General features: G+C 53.9%; 4 protein-coding genes and 1 non-coding gene across 5 annotated transcripts; 1 reads left to right on the top strand and 4 right to left on the bottom strand.

Annotated features, from left to right (window-relative positions):
- Positions 1–525: 525 nt before the first annotated feature.
- Positions 526–2,146, bottom strand: PUNSTDRAFT_92223 (Poly(A)+ RNA export protein). Its single transcript, XM_007387673.1, has 9 exons — positions 1,916–2,146; positions 1,771–1,863; positions 1,545–1,718; positions 1,340–1,492; positions 1,184–1,288; positions 1,117–1,136; positions 943–1,064; positions 839–892; positions 526–784 (listed from the first exon to the last, which is right to left on the bottom strand). The coding sequence occupies exons 1-9, from the start codon at positions 2,066–2,068 to the stop codon at positions 600–602; spliced, it is 1,059 nt and encodes a 352-aa protein (XP_007387735.1). The 5' UTR covers positions 2,069–2,146; the 3' UTR covers positions 526–599.
- A 517-nt stretch (positions 2,147–2,663) lies between these two features.
- Positions 2,664–4,612, bottom strand: PUNSTDRAFT_138012 (pectin lyase-like protein; the record flags this gene model as incomplete). The annotated part of the gene is made up of 16 exons (XM_007387672.1): positions 2,664–2,750; positions 2,806–2,877; positions 2,933–2,996; positions 3,049–3,086; positions 3,143–3,210; positions 3,269–3,364; positions 3,417–3,456; positions 3,509–3,534; positions 3,594–3,668; positions 3,722–3,828; positions 3,883–3,935; positions 3,987–4,014; positions 4,074–4,120; positions 4,179–4,254; positions 4,304–4,472; positions 4,525–4,612. 16 exons carry the CDS (start codon positions 4,610–4,612, stop codon positions 2,664–2,666), a joined length of 1,134 nt encoding a protein of 377 aa, XP_007387734.1.
- A 1,206-nt stretch (positions 4,613–5,818) lies between these two features.
- On the bottom strand, positions 5,819–5,906 carry PUNSTDRAFT_t93. The gene has a single exon. It is a non-coding gene; the product is annotated as a tRNA-Arg (tRNA).
- A 79-nt stretch (positions 5,907–5,985) lies between these two features.
- PUNSTDRAFT_146147 (Metallo-dependent phosphatase) lies at positions 5,986–7,767 on the bottom strand. The gene is made up of 7 exons (XM_007387671.1): positions 7,469–7,767; positions 7,304–7,415; positions 7,134–7,249; positions 7,064–7,073; positions 6,480–7,011; positions 6,382–6,427; positions 5,986–6,323 (listed from the first exon to the last, which is right to left on the bottom strand). Exons 1-7 carry the CDS (start codon positions 7,680–7,682, stop codon positions 6,061–6,063), a joined length of 1,293 nt encoding a protein of 430 aa, XP_007387733.1. The 5' UTR covers positions 7,683–7,767; the 3' UTR covers positions 5,986–6,060.
- Positions 7,768–9,816: 2,049 nt separating this feature from the next.
- PUNSTDRAFT_107629 (uncharacterized protein) lies at positions 9,817–12,365 on the top strand (the record flags this gene model as incomplete). The annotated part of the gene is made up of 5 exons (XM_007387670.1): positions 9,817–10,450; positions 10,501–10,655; positions 10,702–11,947; positions 12,015–12,091; positions 12,152–12,365. The coding sequence occupies 5 exons, from the start codon at positions 9,817–9,819 to the stop codon at positions 12,224–12,226; spliced, it is 2,187 nt and encodes a 728-aa protein (XP_007387732.1). The 3' UTR covers positions 12,227–12,365.
- Between the last annotated feature and the right edge of the window lie 652 nt (positions 12,366–13,017).

Raw genomic sequence — 13,017 nt, 5'->3', positions numbered from 1 at the left:
GAGTTTGCCCAATTCGACGAAAGACCGCATTCTTCGTCTCTCCTTGGATGTCCTGCACCGCCGTTGAGACAGCTGAAGTGGTCTCATTGATATTTACTTACCTCGCCACCCTGCGGACCAAAGAGAACCTTCCTGTTCTCCGATTTTTCGCATTCAGTCAAGAGTGCGAAGACCCAGTACCAGCCGTTGGCATGCCAGGGTATCGGGGGTATCTTCGTGGCCTTAAGCTCGGCTGATTGACCCTTATATCTCTTAGGCGGCATGTACGTATCCCGAGAGATGTGTCGGCAGCCAGGGGCTTCAAATAGATGCAGCGAGAGTGCACAAACGGTGGGCGGCGGGCAGAAGGCGAGATAGATCAACGGCGCGCGCGGCGCGTCACCGGAGCTAGATCACGTGTCTCGCCGGGAGTGCGAGCTACAGCTACAAGCTACAGAACCGGTAGCTTAAAACTGAACGGACCTATAGAACAAAGACGCTGTTCGCATTAGCAAGCGACAAGTCATTACAGGGGTCATAAGGGGATCGACATCCATACACTACGCAAAGCCTCCGATACAGAACAGCATATACGCAGTCTGAGAGTACACCTGTGCTCATCATCGTTTCGTTGGTCGTTTCTTCACCTCGTCGTCTTTGCAGGCATGCAGGAGAATCTTGTTGGGGTGTCCCGCCGTCATACCGGAGTACCCCTTTGACCAGTCGTAAGATACGGCATATGCAAATATGGAACCGGTGCGATTGAACGCGGAGGCGACGACGGGCCCCGGGCAGGGGTCGAAAGCTGACATGATGTGCGATCAGCTTGCGAGGAAAGACAAGGAAGAGGATGACATACTCTTCAGCCTTGTCCGTGCATCTTTGTCCCAGAAGTGGACAGTGCCGTCAGAGCCTATAACGAGTTAGGTGAGCTTAAATTGGGTAATGACAAGCAAAACGCACCGCATGTCGAGAATGTTCCATGAACGGGATGGAAGGTGATGTCGTTGACGGCGTATACAAGAGATTGATCTTTCGTGTTCGGAGTGGCATCCTTTCGATGGCACTTGAAGGAAAAGTTGTTTCTAGGGGGGATCGTGATTAGTGAAGCATGATTGAAGAAGACTGCCGGCTTACGACGCATCCTTGTCATCCACATATCTGTCCAACTTGTTGAGTATCATTCGTACAACTGGCAGGAAACATACTGAATCGCAACACGACCCTCCACACTACCGACCGCGAAGCCGTTTGCAGCCGGGAAACATGAGACCACTCTTGTTTGCCACTTCAACGGAGATTGCATAGTCTGGCTCCGCGTTTCAGCAAGGGTCAGGGCAGTGTAAAGAACCTTCCTCACTTTGTATGCGGTTGTAGGGTTTGTTAAGTTGAAAATCTGGATATGCCTGTCGGCGCATCCAACAACCATCAAAGGGTAGGCGACATCCATGGTATAGCAGCGTTCTGGAAGCGTGACTGAAGCAATGGGCGCCGACTGCCGCAGGTCCCAATACTGATCCAAGGATTAAGCATAGAGGTTCGGGGACTTCGCCGAGGGAATGTACCTTGACAGTTTTATCCCAGCTTCCAGTCGCGAGTATCCCTCCCTGAGGCGACTCAATCCACTTCACAACCTTGATAGGCGCGTCATGCTGGGCTACTTGAGTCGGCTGGCCAGTCTGAACGTCGAACATACGCCCCGCGTTGTCCGCGCCACCGGACAGCAATTTCGTCCCGTCCTGGATGCTATGTCATAAAGGTATGGTAAGAAGGATCGAGTATGCGGTTCACCTTGTTCCAGCATACACTGAGAACAGGTGCTTGGTGGGAGTACATCGCTTTCCCCTGCGTTTGGCCATTTGTTCCAACTTCGTATATCCGTACCTTGTCATCATCGTCAGCGCGCGCCTTTTTGATAGATAGTCTTTGTTCATACATTGTTATCCCAGCTTCCAACCGCAAGGAATTCTCCTGCCCCCGAAAACGCGAGCGAGGAGATGGAATCGGTGGGAGGGTCTGCAACCTCGATGTCCGGTGGATCTTTCTGTGCTGTGGTCGTGGCGGATGACCCGGCTCCGAAGAAAGACATTTATGGCAGTATATCAAAGTTACGTGATCAAAGCCAAGGGCTGCAGCAGAAGGATATCTATGTCCCGGAACGAGCTACAAAAGCCTACACAGGCAGGGATGGGCCGCGAAACACGATGCAGGCGGTTCAATGAGAAATCACGTGACTCGATCGTGGGCGCGGACGTCACGAACGTAGCGCCCATCCACTTTGCATCGGGACGGACGATCCTGAGGTACTCGGTCAGTAAACGAAATATCCGGATACTCCCGCGCCACAGTGCTCGCTTGCGACGAGGCCGAAGGGATGGACACGCATGCAAGCGAGATGTCACGTCCAGTTAGGTTTTATCTTCAAAGGTTCGCGCAAAGGAGATGAGCAATTTTGGTGCTTTGACTTGGCATTGAAGCAACCGTGCACAACAAAAGTGGATAAAGTCGATTGTCTGTGCAGTCCAACTTCTGGTCATAGGTAAACGCAGAAATCCCAGGTGACGGATTACAGACTCGGAGACAGCAATCGCAACACAGGTCACGACGCGAAATTACTGGTGAAACGCCATACTTCTTCGTGCCCCGCGACAACGTCATACAACAAGCTCTCTGGCATGAACCGACTAGCAAGACGACAAACCGCTCAGTCCTGAGCCGCAAGCATTGGTGTACGTGTTGGCTGCAGTGCCAGTAATACTGATACCCGAGAACTAAAGACGCTACGGGTCAATAAAAGCTCTTCTATAATTATCGCGTATACATTACCTTGATATCCTTGCAGGGGGTCGCACTGTTGCAATGAAGCTTGACGGCAGGACGAGTCGATGTTCCGGTTCCCTGGGGTTGGCTCCGATTAGACCAGAATTCATGGCGCAGTACGAATCAGTCTTACTGTGAATCCGCTGAACGAGACGTCGGTGATAGACAGTTTGCCGGTGTCCTCGCCATTGCCCATCCTGTCAAAATGTGTCAGTATGGGACCTTTGGGGTCGATACGAGGTTAGATACCAGAAGGCATCAATATCGATCGGATATGCAACGGTAGTCTATCACCGTATATCTCAGTATGAACTGATATAAAAAGGACGAGTGAGCAACAAACCAAGGTGAATCCGGTGTAGGTGATGTTCTTGACCGTTCCAACGTTGTCCGGATACGACTTGATCATAACTGGAGATGCCGAGATGGTCAGCCTCGGTAGATCACGTAGCTTTGAGGGCTCACTGACCTCCGGCATCTGAGTTACTGAGGGTAACGTCCGAGTAGTACACATTCTGCACGTCGACGGCGGTGTTGTCATCGCCAAATGAGCCGATATTACATCCTATACGTGTCGTAAGTTTTCGCCGTGACAAACAAGGAAGCAAGCATATTACCGGCAGTCCATTTGCAAGTGATGCGTTCGGCGACGAAACCCTATCAGAAGTTCATTAGGTATGAAAAGGTCTTCTTTGGGTACTTTGCGCACGTTTGTAGGCGTCTTCACAGTAACACCTGAGATGATGAAGTGAACAATCAACATTATAATTTTGCGTAAGTAGTCTACAACCCACATTCGTCTCCGTTCTCGACGCTGACGTCGTGAACATAGTTGTTGTTGCCGGACATATCAAAGCCATCGGTTTCGCCTGCAAGGCGATGAACGATTGTATCACCGAGGGTTCAGCTTCGACATGCGTACCAATATGCGTTGCGTGAATGCTCATATCGTGTACCTCGTTGTTATTGCCGATGACTGTTACGTGGAACATAGGTGCATCGTATAGCGTGACCTGGGTGATCTCGCAGCTACAACAACTTAGATATATATCCTTTCGCAAAAAGGGTAAGCAAATCGCTTACTTGTTACAGTTTTGGAAGCGGATGAGGCGAGGGCGGTTCGGGTACAAGCTAAGCTGAAACCTAGTCAGGACTCTTGACCAGCACTATCATGTCATACGGCTTACGTTACCACCAGGACGATAGCGATAGCCGCTGTAAACAGTGTGATAAGCTAGGGGAGTCGGAACAAGAAGGGACCTAAGCCGACTGACTTTCCGTAGATAGCACCAGGTCCATTGAGAACGATGTTATCGCAGTTCTGTAGAGGGGTCTACATCAGTACAAGTCTTGACCAGGTAACGAAATCATAAGCATACCTCGAACTCAATCATAGTACCAGACAGGGAGGAATCAAATGGCAGGTAAATATTGCCGGTGATGTGGAGGTTGAAGCTTAGTGGTACCGTCAATATCATATTCACGTGCAACACAACGAACGCACTTGACGGCATCGTCAAAGAGCACATTAGACTTTAGCAAGTAGTTTCCGGATGGGACGTAGAGCAGCGTGTCCGTCGCGGTGCTCGTTGCCTTAGGGATGACACAGTTCTTCCAGGCACTCAGCAGAGCTGGTCCGAGATCCGTGCTGTTGTCTGCCACTCCGCCATAATCTGCGTGGTCAAGGTTAGTCCAAGGTCATGTAATAACGGGAGTCACACCGACCGAGTACGCTGCACTCAATGAAAGCCAGCGACTCTTGGGCGAACAGCAGGAAGAACGCGAGCGCGAGGACTAAAGAGAGGAGCTGCATGCTGGCTTGCTACGTCAACGTAGGTCAATCCTCGCGGCATTATAAGGACCAAGGCCGCCGACGGGTTTAGCTGCTTCCCAAAGATCTCATCGTTTGCACATGGTGACAACTAGACAACCGGAAGTAATGAGAAGAACAGCTCAGGGCGAGAAGCCAGGTGACGGGCCGACGATGGACGAGTGACCTCTGCCATACGACCTATCCAGGCCTTGAAATCATCGGAGTCTCTGATACTTTCCTTTTTGCAATGGAAAGAATAGATCTTGTGATCTCAGGGACTTAATTCCGCCGGAGGTATCTGAAGTCGGTCGCCGCCCGGCACTGGAGTTGCGGGAGACAAGAGTAGGACATCGGGATCTTTCTTGAGATGACGCAGACGACACGCCTAATCTTGCGCATCGAATAGTTCGGGTCTGTTTCGGAAGATATCTTGCAGGTTTCGGCGGAGCCGACGGTCCGTTTCCGCACCGAATCACTGCAACGTGGACGAAACCATGGCAGTGGGAGAAGTCCGATCGAACGGAGGCCCATCTTGAATATGTACACTGGATCCCTGCGCGCGGAAGTATCCTCGAGGTCCGAGGACTTCACGCAGGCGAAACACAGGCAGATGTGCGGATAACGTTGGGTTCCTTGGTGCGTTCTAAATTCGCATTCATCTGCAGGTTGAACATCGTGTCAGTGGGGTACTAGTATGCTTCGACGTCCGCGGCGCTGGCATGACCAAGTCACTGGGTGATGACGGCGTTCCGAAGCTATCGCAAACCCGTGTCGTATGGTAAGGCTGCACGGTGAGAAGCCCTGACAGAAGCTTTGCGTGGTACCGATATGACAATACTATCAGAACAGTCCGGGCAATGGCGCTTGATCCGGCCCGCGCGCAGACGTCGATCTCATTCGCCAGCTTTGTGCGGACAGCGACGAACGGTGAGTACGTATCAAGTGTGTATCATGAAGTCCTGCTGGAGCAGTTGGTCGCTAACCTATGACCCCGACATCGCGACACTTTGATCCCAGTTTCTCCCGTCGGAACGAAAATATCGCAAGTTGAGGGATAAAGTTCAAAAAGGAGTATCATGTGCGCCCGTAGTGGACCAGCCTGATCATGAAGGGTTGTCGCGAAAGTCGATCTTGGCTCATACGGCGTGCGAAAACAAAAAGGGCAATCGCGACCGAATCGATTGCTCGGTAGAAAAGCTCGCAAAACGACAAACCTGGGGATCGAACCCAGAATCTCCGGCTACGGACTGAAATTATCCGGAAACCGACGCCTTGACCATTAGGCCAGTCTGCCTATAGCGAACCGGACCCAGAGTACATACACAGCCATTCACACGCCAGAGAAACCAACAAAAAATCCAGAACACCATCTTATTACATGCATATGTACATAACAGCTCGCATGCTCTACATCTGTGACCCTAGTAGGCCTGACGAGAACAAGATTATCACCATGTATCGTACATCGTCCAGTCATCGACCATCCTCTCATCCACGGCGAGTACCTCTTGTCGGTCGGCGTATAGTGCCACCACAATTTCGCGTTCCTTCCACCTCTTCACCTTCGCTTGCGCGGTCGTGCGAATTTCCAGGACAGACTGAGAGCCCAGACCATCTCTCGTGTCACCCTCACCGCCCGAATCCGGGATCGGTGTCAAGGTGTAGGTGATCGAGAGCGCTGAGAGTGCGCCGCCGTAGGCATGCGAAATACCTGGGGGCGGCGTCAATTTCGTTGGGATCGGTGTCATAGAGAGAGGCGTCGGACGTACCGGTATCAATGATTATAATCTTCCCATTGCACCTGGAAACGATTTTCTGTCACATTACCTCGTCAGTTGGAAGCAAAGTATCCTGAGAAGTGTTCCACCTCAAAGTTCGGGGTATGCCCCATGAGCATCCTCCTCGTTCCCGTCTTCTCCAGAACGTCATCTACAGCCGCACAGACCGTCTCCTCAGGGTCCATCGCCCAACCTCGATACCACAGAGGTCCGTCCGAGCCATACAACCTGTGCTCCTCCGTCGTCGCTCCGGCGGGCAGTCCAGGATATGGGTGCGGCGGGTGGGGAGGCGGGATGGAACTCTGACGCTGCAGCTTATGGAGGAGAGACGATGCAATGGTATTGATGCGCGAGGGAAACGGTGTAAGGTCCGGGTAGGCGGGGGCCAGGCCGCCATGAACAAAGGAGAGAGCAGCGTGAGACAGTGGATGCTCGGAGAGGAGGGGGGAAGAGGGAGGTGGAGGGTAGTCGGTGTTGGGCGGGCCAAGGGAGGGGTGTAAAGGGAGGCGAGAGGCGGTGGTGTAGTTCGCCGCCCAGGATTTACCGATCCGTCCAGTTGCGAGCATCTTCTGCCGCGCTTGCCAAGACCCGAAGGTAGCTATTTCACTTGGGTATACGTATCTGTAGCGCAGGTAAGGGCTCCGCGCGTTCATGAAAGAGCTTGTGCATTCACCGCCAGTCACCTGAGTGTATATGCATCTTATTAGAGATGTTTCGAGGCCGGTGAGTGCAAGACAACGTACTCATAAGGTTCATGTATTCGTGATTTCCCAGCATGGAGAGCACCTCGCCTCCCGCTGCACGGGCCTGATCCCGCAGGCGGTCCATCCAAAAGTATAGTTTAATGGTATCGTCACCCCTTTGAGCACGCTTTTCAGATAGCGAAGCCAGAAGAATTGTTCAGTAAGCTCACCTGTCGATTATATCTCCCGTTTGGACAAAGAAATCAATGTCTCCGCTCCAATTTCCATGCTGATCGACAACGCCGGCCATGTTGAGCACTTTCTGCGCGTTTCCGATGTCACCTGGTAATCCAAGTTTACTTGAGGCGCGTGCAATCACTTCGTGTCAAACTTACCATGCAGATCTCCCACTGCAACAATTCGACGCGTGAACGTGGCAGGTGCATCGTGAATGTCAGCTCCAGGAGAGCCTGTTTTGTGCCCCAGGTTCAAAAGAGCCTCAAGAACGTGAAAGCCGGCATGTGCGATGAAAACCTGTCCGTAGAGAAAGTACAGTGCGGCAGCCAGCGGGATCACAAGCAGGGCGAACCGCGGCCTCAGGAACGACATGGTTGTTGCCAACCACCGCTGTAAGTAAGTACAGCCGTTTGAGCAATATGTCCTAATGAGAGCGCTGAGCGATGAGCGATGACCGTCCTGAACGTGAAAGGAGACGTTGACCAGACTCTGTCGTGCACGGTGCAGCGTTGCACTTGCCGCCAGCGTGCCCTCGGGATTTGCGGCACCGCCACACGGACAAAGCCGACGGATCCATTCCAATCCCGCGCTATGTCCTTGGCATTCACCACGTCCACGAACATGTAAAGTTCTGGCTTTGCCTGCCCCAATCGTTTCTGAGATCCTAACAGACTACAGAATCAAATTCAACAAGGCGTGAGTGCAATCGCTCGCGATCACCAATCGTTGAAGCATCGGAATTTGCAACGAGTACCTTATTGACTTGGTTCGCCTCAATTCGAGGCGTTCCTGGCTGACCGCGTCCGAGGCGTATATTCTTGGATAGGAGCAGCCAGCATCTATCCACATTGTGGGCCCTCACATAGATCCGGATCGCGGCAGAAGATTCGTGGATGCTATGATGAGCAGCAACGAACCTGAGGTTCCGTACTTCCTTCAAATCAATTTCAATGGCAGCCGCAGCCCGCCGCGTCGGTCAAGCGAAGGTCCAGCAGAAAGCTGAGCTAGATAGTACAGCATGCCACGGGACATTTGCCCACTGCCTATCCGAATTTCGTGGGAGTCCCTCCTGTTCACCTCGTCCTCACTCGTACCACTCAAAGATACACCCTCTTAGTAGCCACTCGGAGATGAAGCCAGAAGGCTCTCCGAGTCATCCACATATACACGTTCGTCGTGGTTGTTGGATGCTCTGCCGAGGGCATGTGGTGCCTCACTTCAAACATCAAACCCGACGGCAGAAGCCATCCAACCGAGGATTGACTACGTACAGGCCAATGGCGTCCCGGGGATCCTTCTGCCTGACCTGCGCGTAGTCTTTATCAGATCGACGGGGTGCTGGCCTATTCGTCTTCCGTCGTCGTGATCGCCAGCGAAAATGTTGATGGGTTTCGGATCACGGTCACCTGTGCTCGTAAATTCGTTGTTCGCGACGGAGTCCAGGCGTGTTTGCAGCATCTGATCTGACGACAACGTAAAAAACTTTGTGGGATGCGCGGTCGCCACTTTGCTCATCGTGACGCTCGTTGACGCTCGTTGACGTGTGCCGGAACCCGGTGGTCTAACATTCGGTCAAGTGCACCTCACTCGTGCTCACCGACAACTCGGATGGTCATTATGGGACCGCGGCTCGGCATCACGATGTAACGCGACGGCCACTCTGTTTGGGCTCATATGGCGTGCGCATCCGTCTGGGTTCTGGCGGAAGTTCTCAATTCATCGCAAACCGCGGCAAACCACCGCAACCCTCATTGACCCCGAGGCGAGATGGAAATGTTTCGAAACTAATTTGGGGTGCCCTCTTGCGTGTGGGCACCAAGGAAGATTAGGATGCTCGCTACCTCTTGAGCTGATAGTAAGCCGAGACAACCGCACACTGGGATTTTCCTGGCCAAGACAGCATGCGCGCGAGTTCGATGATTGGTATATGTAAATATAATAAGCAGTGCATTCAGTCATATTCGGAGGCTGCTGCTCTAGTCTCTCGTTTACTCAGGATATGCTCCGCTCCGTATGTTCGGAGCGGTACCCCAGTTACCAGTAAGTGCCTCGGGAGTGCCTTGCACGTGCTCTGGTTCCGTGCTGGCACGGTCCATTCAACGACGGCCAACACGGCGCTTCCGTTCCGTTTTACCACGTTGAGCTTAAAGGCTCCCGATGCTTTTCCTGCTTTTCCGGCGTTTTCGCTCGTCATGTGGCATCACAATGGCAACATCTGACTCTCGAAACGGGTAGTGCGCGAATCACAGCCGTTACACGCGTGCATGTGGGGGTAAGATGGAAGAGACATCACGCCAAACCCCCACTCGTCGGTGTGGATCTGGTTCAATGAGGTGCTCAGCTACGGCGGACCATGATGCGTCGGGCGATTCACCGCTTGAGAGATGTCACGCTAAGCCGCGTATACTTGCCGTGATGATCACGTGATATGGGGTATATGTAGCAAAGGCTAGATCGAATTGCCGTACTGGCTCGTAAGCTCCGATCGCCACATTTTGACTCGAGGATGCATTCCCTCGTCGCTGGTTACCCTCAGGAATTGCTCTCTACGATCTGCGCTCGAGTGTATTGGGCCGGGTTCCCCCCTCTGATATCTTCCCTCGATCCTCTCCTAGGCGACGGACATGACGCACCAACCCACCTACCCAGCTCGTTTCCTCAGGCCGCATGGTCAGAAAGCATATCTCGCAAAACACTTGCGTTCCTCTGCTCTGTCAGCCGCGCCTGGTACGCTGCCGCCAAGCCCTGGCTATGGCACCGGGTCGAAGTACGGCTACCCTATACCTGGCTCGCCCTCCTGGACGTTATCGCGACGGAGGACTGGGAGGATCTAACAGCTGAAGGTGCTGCTCTGGTCGTCGGACCTTTCATCCGGGAGATTACACACGCTGCCTTGGCAGCGAAGCCCACGGCGTCTTCATCAAAGGAGGAGGCCGAGATGCTGGAGCGCAGGATATTCGCCAGCCTCAGCTTGCCGGACATATCTATACCCCCCGAACTCTTGTCCCCACCGGCCTCTCGAGACCCTAGTCCCCGTAGACTACGGAGACAAAGCAAAAGCCCAACGCGATGGAGGTTTATGCGTTCTCTAAGCGATGCCGTGATGACCGTCATTCAGCGCGAGCAGCCCGAAGTATACGGTCCGTCCCTGATGGAATTTGACTCGCGGTTTACTAAATCTCGACTTTAGTACCGTCGTTTCAGGATGTCCATCCCGGTCGACACGTCTTCCATCTTAACTTTAATCATTTCCGCACAGTCGGTATGCGACGATCCGTTGACGAGGGCATACATCGTCGTTTCGTCACAGATGTCCGTCTCGAGGCTGTCTTGAAGGCGAGCAGGGTCCTATCCTTTTCTGACGTTGACCTGAACTATGGTCTCATTGCAGGAGATGCCCAACCTGCGGGTTTTTGGAGCCACCGAGTATATGGATGGCGCGCTCACGTTCCCAGTACTGGAGGAGCTTTTCATGAGGGGCCCGACGGAGTCGGATGCTTCTGCACGCGGGCGGTCCCGTATTGCCGTACCGCACACTACACCCGAGGATGAGGATCGCGATCGATGGGCGCAATGCAGCGCATTAGAGGCAGTCGACTTGACAGGTTGCGTCAGTTCCGTCTTCGTCGCCGCCCTCACGGAGTTCGTGAACCTCCATCTCAGGAACACCGAGCAGCGGCGACTGTCGAATTCACCATTTACCGCGGGAGGCGCCGAACGAGCGTCGCCGGGGCGGGAGAACAGGCCCTTAGTGACGCTGCGCGGGATTAAGCGGTTGGGCATGCGCGGGACGAAGTCCATCCCCGCGGACGTCTTCAGCACGTTCGTACTGTCAATGCCACATCTGACGCACCTAGATTTGTCATGCACGCGGATCACCCCTGACCTCCTTTCGTTGCTGGCTAAGTCTTCCACCGTTCATCTGCACACGCTCTCGCTGGAACGGTGCACTCGCCTCACCGGTGAGAGCATACGCTCTTTCCTCGTCTCCGCTCCCGCGGCGCGTCATATCCGCGAGTTGAACCTCTACGGCGACGGCACATTTCCTTCGCCTCTGTCTGCTGAGGACGTGCGGGAGATCTTCGAAACCGCACCGTGCTTCACGTCCCGTTCCCTCGTGTACTTGGATGTGTCGAGCGCCCCGCTCGATGCAGAACTGCTCACGAAGGTCTTGCCACCGCAGCCCTTCCTGCGGTCGCTTGGTCTGGCGCACATTCCGAATCTGGAGCTCGTCCACATCCGCAAGTTCCTCGAGGAGAAGGCCGCCGATACTGAGGTGCTGACCCTGGTCGGCACCTCGCCTGAACTTGGCTACGGGCGGGAACGCGTTTCCGTCAGGCAAGCCTCGCTCTCGCTTCATACGGGCCTCATCACGCCCCTCTGCCGACCGCCATTTTCGTTGTCTGCGAACCTGCCGCAGCCGCCCACGCGTCTGCGCGTGGTGGAGCTGTCGATTCCGCTTCTGAGCGGGCTAGGTGGTGGCGCGGGGTCTTGGAGGGTTATTCGAAGCAAGGGTGGCAGGGGTTGGTACGTAGACACCGGGAGCGGATGGATCGGTGCTGCTTCGGGCGAGGACGGGCAGGGGTCAGGCGACAAGCCGATGCTGGCTAGAGATCTGCCTGTGGGTCATCCGTGGAGTGAGTCGCGAGACTTTCGACGTTTTGATGCGGAGCGCTGACGCTCGACGGTGCGTCATCCTTGCAGGGGTCGAACTCGAAAATCTGGCGAACGCGAACGGGAACGTGAGTAGTGGCGTGGGTTGGCATGCGAGGAAGATGGAAGTGAGTGACACTGACTGTCGGTGGTGGTCGGTTTCATCCGCTGATGAAATATCGAATTAGGTGTTGCACGGACATGGCATGCTAGGTCGTGAAGACGGACTCTACGGCGCCGTTGCGTTTGCATACCAAGGGTAAAAATTCCGAGGAAACCATGGTTTCACATCATTGTATTGCAACGTGCGAACGGTGCTCTGGATGCAAGGCATCGCCGCCGGTTCGTGCCATTAATTAAGCAACGTTTCTCGACGATATGTGTGTGCTGCTGCTATTTTACCTATGAATAATATTCCGCTGTCTCGGGTCGCTTGCACTGTTGTAGTCTGATCCAGGGGACCGCTCTCGATAGCACCGCGATTAGCCTGAACGGCAAAGCTGTCGAGAGCCGTTGGACTCTCTTGTAGGCCGCCATCCCATGCTTCGAGCTTCCAAGGTTCTTGAGTGGTCGGAAGTGCGGCTTTATCCGGATGGCTGTAGAGAGGCGCGGAATCCACGTTGGCAGACAACGCTGATGCTCAGCAAGATATTTGGTGCCATCGTGCACCGGTATTAAATACTCGAGGTTGTGCGATGTCAGATCTTGCCCAGATCGCGAGCTCGCACATCGCTGCGGATGCGCCCGCCGAGAGAGGTATATCCGACGCGTAAATACGCATGATGGCGAAGCCAGTGAATGGATAGCTTTTGTATGGCCGCTCGCTAGCGCGCTTGTGCATGCCGAATCCGTGTTGGCTGCCGACAGTTGAAAAGGGTTAACCTGCCAGAGGACACCTGTAAGATCGGGTGTCCTTCCTCCCTCCTTCCACCACCAACGACGGCCAAGTTGTTCCACCATTGAACGATTTCACCGCCCCAGAAACTGCTCTACCATCAGTTGCATCACAGGCACGTGATTGGGTCCACTGCCAAGCCAAACCCCTCTGGAGTCT

The sequence above is a fragment of the Punctularia strigosozonata genome (assembly GCF_000264995.1).
Source record: "Punctularia strigosozonata HHB-11173 SS5 unplaced genomic scaffold PUNSTscaffold_15, whole genome shotgun sequence".
In the NCBI taxonomy this organism is placed as follows: Eukaryota; Fungi; Basidiomycota; class Agaricomycetes; order Corticiales; family Punctulariaceae; genus Punctularia; species Punctularia strigosozonata.
The sequence above is the reverse complement of the archived record's forward strand: the minus strand, read 5'-3'. Positions and strand labels throughout refer to the sequence as shown.

Excerpts from the sequence above, each read along its gene's own strand:
- PUNSTDRAFT_92223 (XM_007387673.1), bottom strand. The coding sequence starts at position 2,068 with ATGTCTTTCTTCGGAGCCGGGTCATCCGCCACGACCACAGCACAGAAA. Across the intron at positions 1,864-1,915 it reads TTGGAAGCTGGGATAACAAT|GTACGGATATACGAAGTTGG; the intron begins GTATGAACAAAG and ends GATGATGACAAG. Across the intron at positions 893-942 it reads TGGAACATTCTCGACATGCG|GCTCTGACGGCACTGTCCAC; the intron begins GTGCGTTTTGCT and ends AACTCGTTATAG.
- PUNSTDRAFT_146147 (XM_007387671.1), bottom strand. The coding sequence starts at position 7,682 with ATGTCGTTCCTGAGGCCGCGGTTCGCCCTGCTTGTGATCCCGCTGGCT. Across the intron at positions 7,416-7,468 it reads TGCAGTGGGAGATCTGCATG|GTGACATCGGAAACGCGCAG; the intron begins GTAAGTTTGACA and ends TTGGATTACCAG. Across the intron at positions 6,428-6,479 it reads GGCATACCCCGAACTTTGAG|AAAATCGTTTCCAGGTGCAA; the intron begins GTGGAACACTTC and ends GTAATGTGACAG.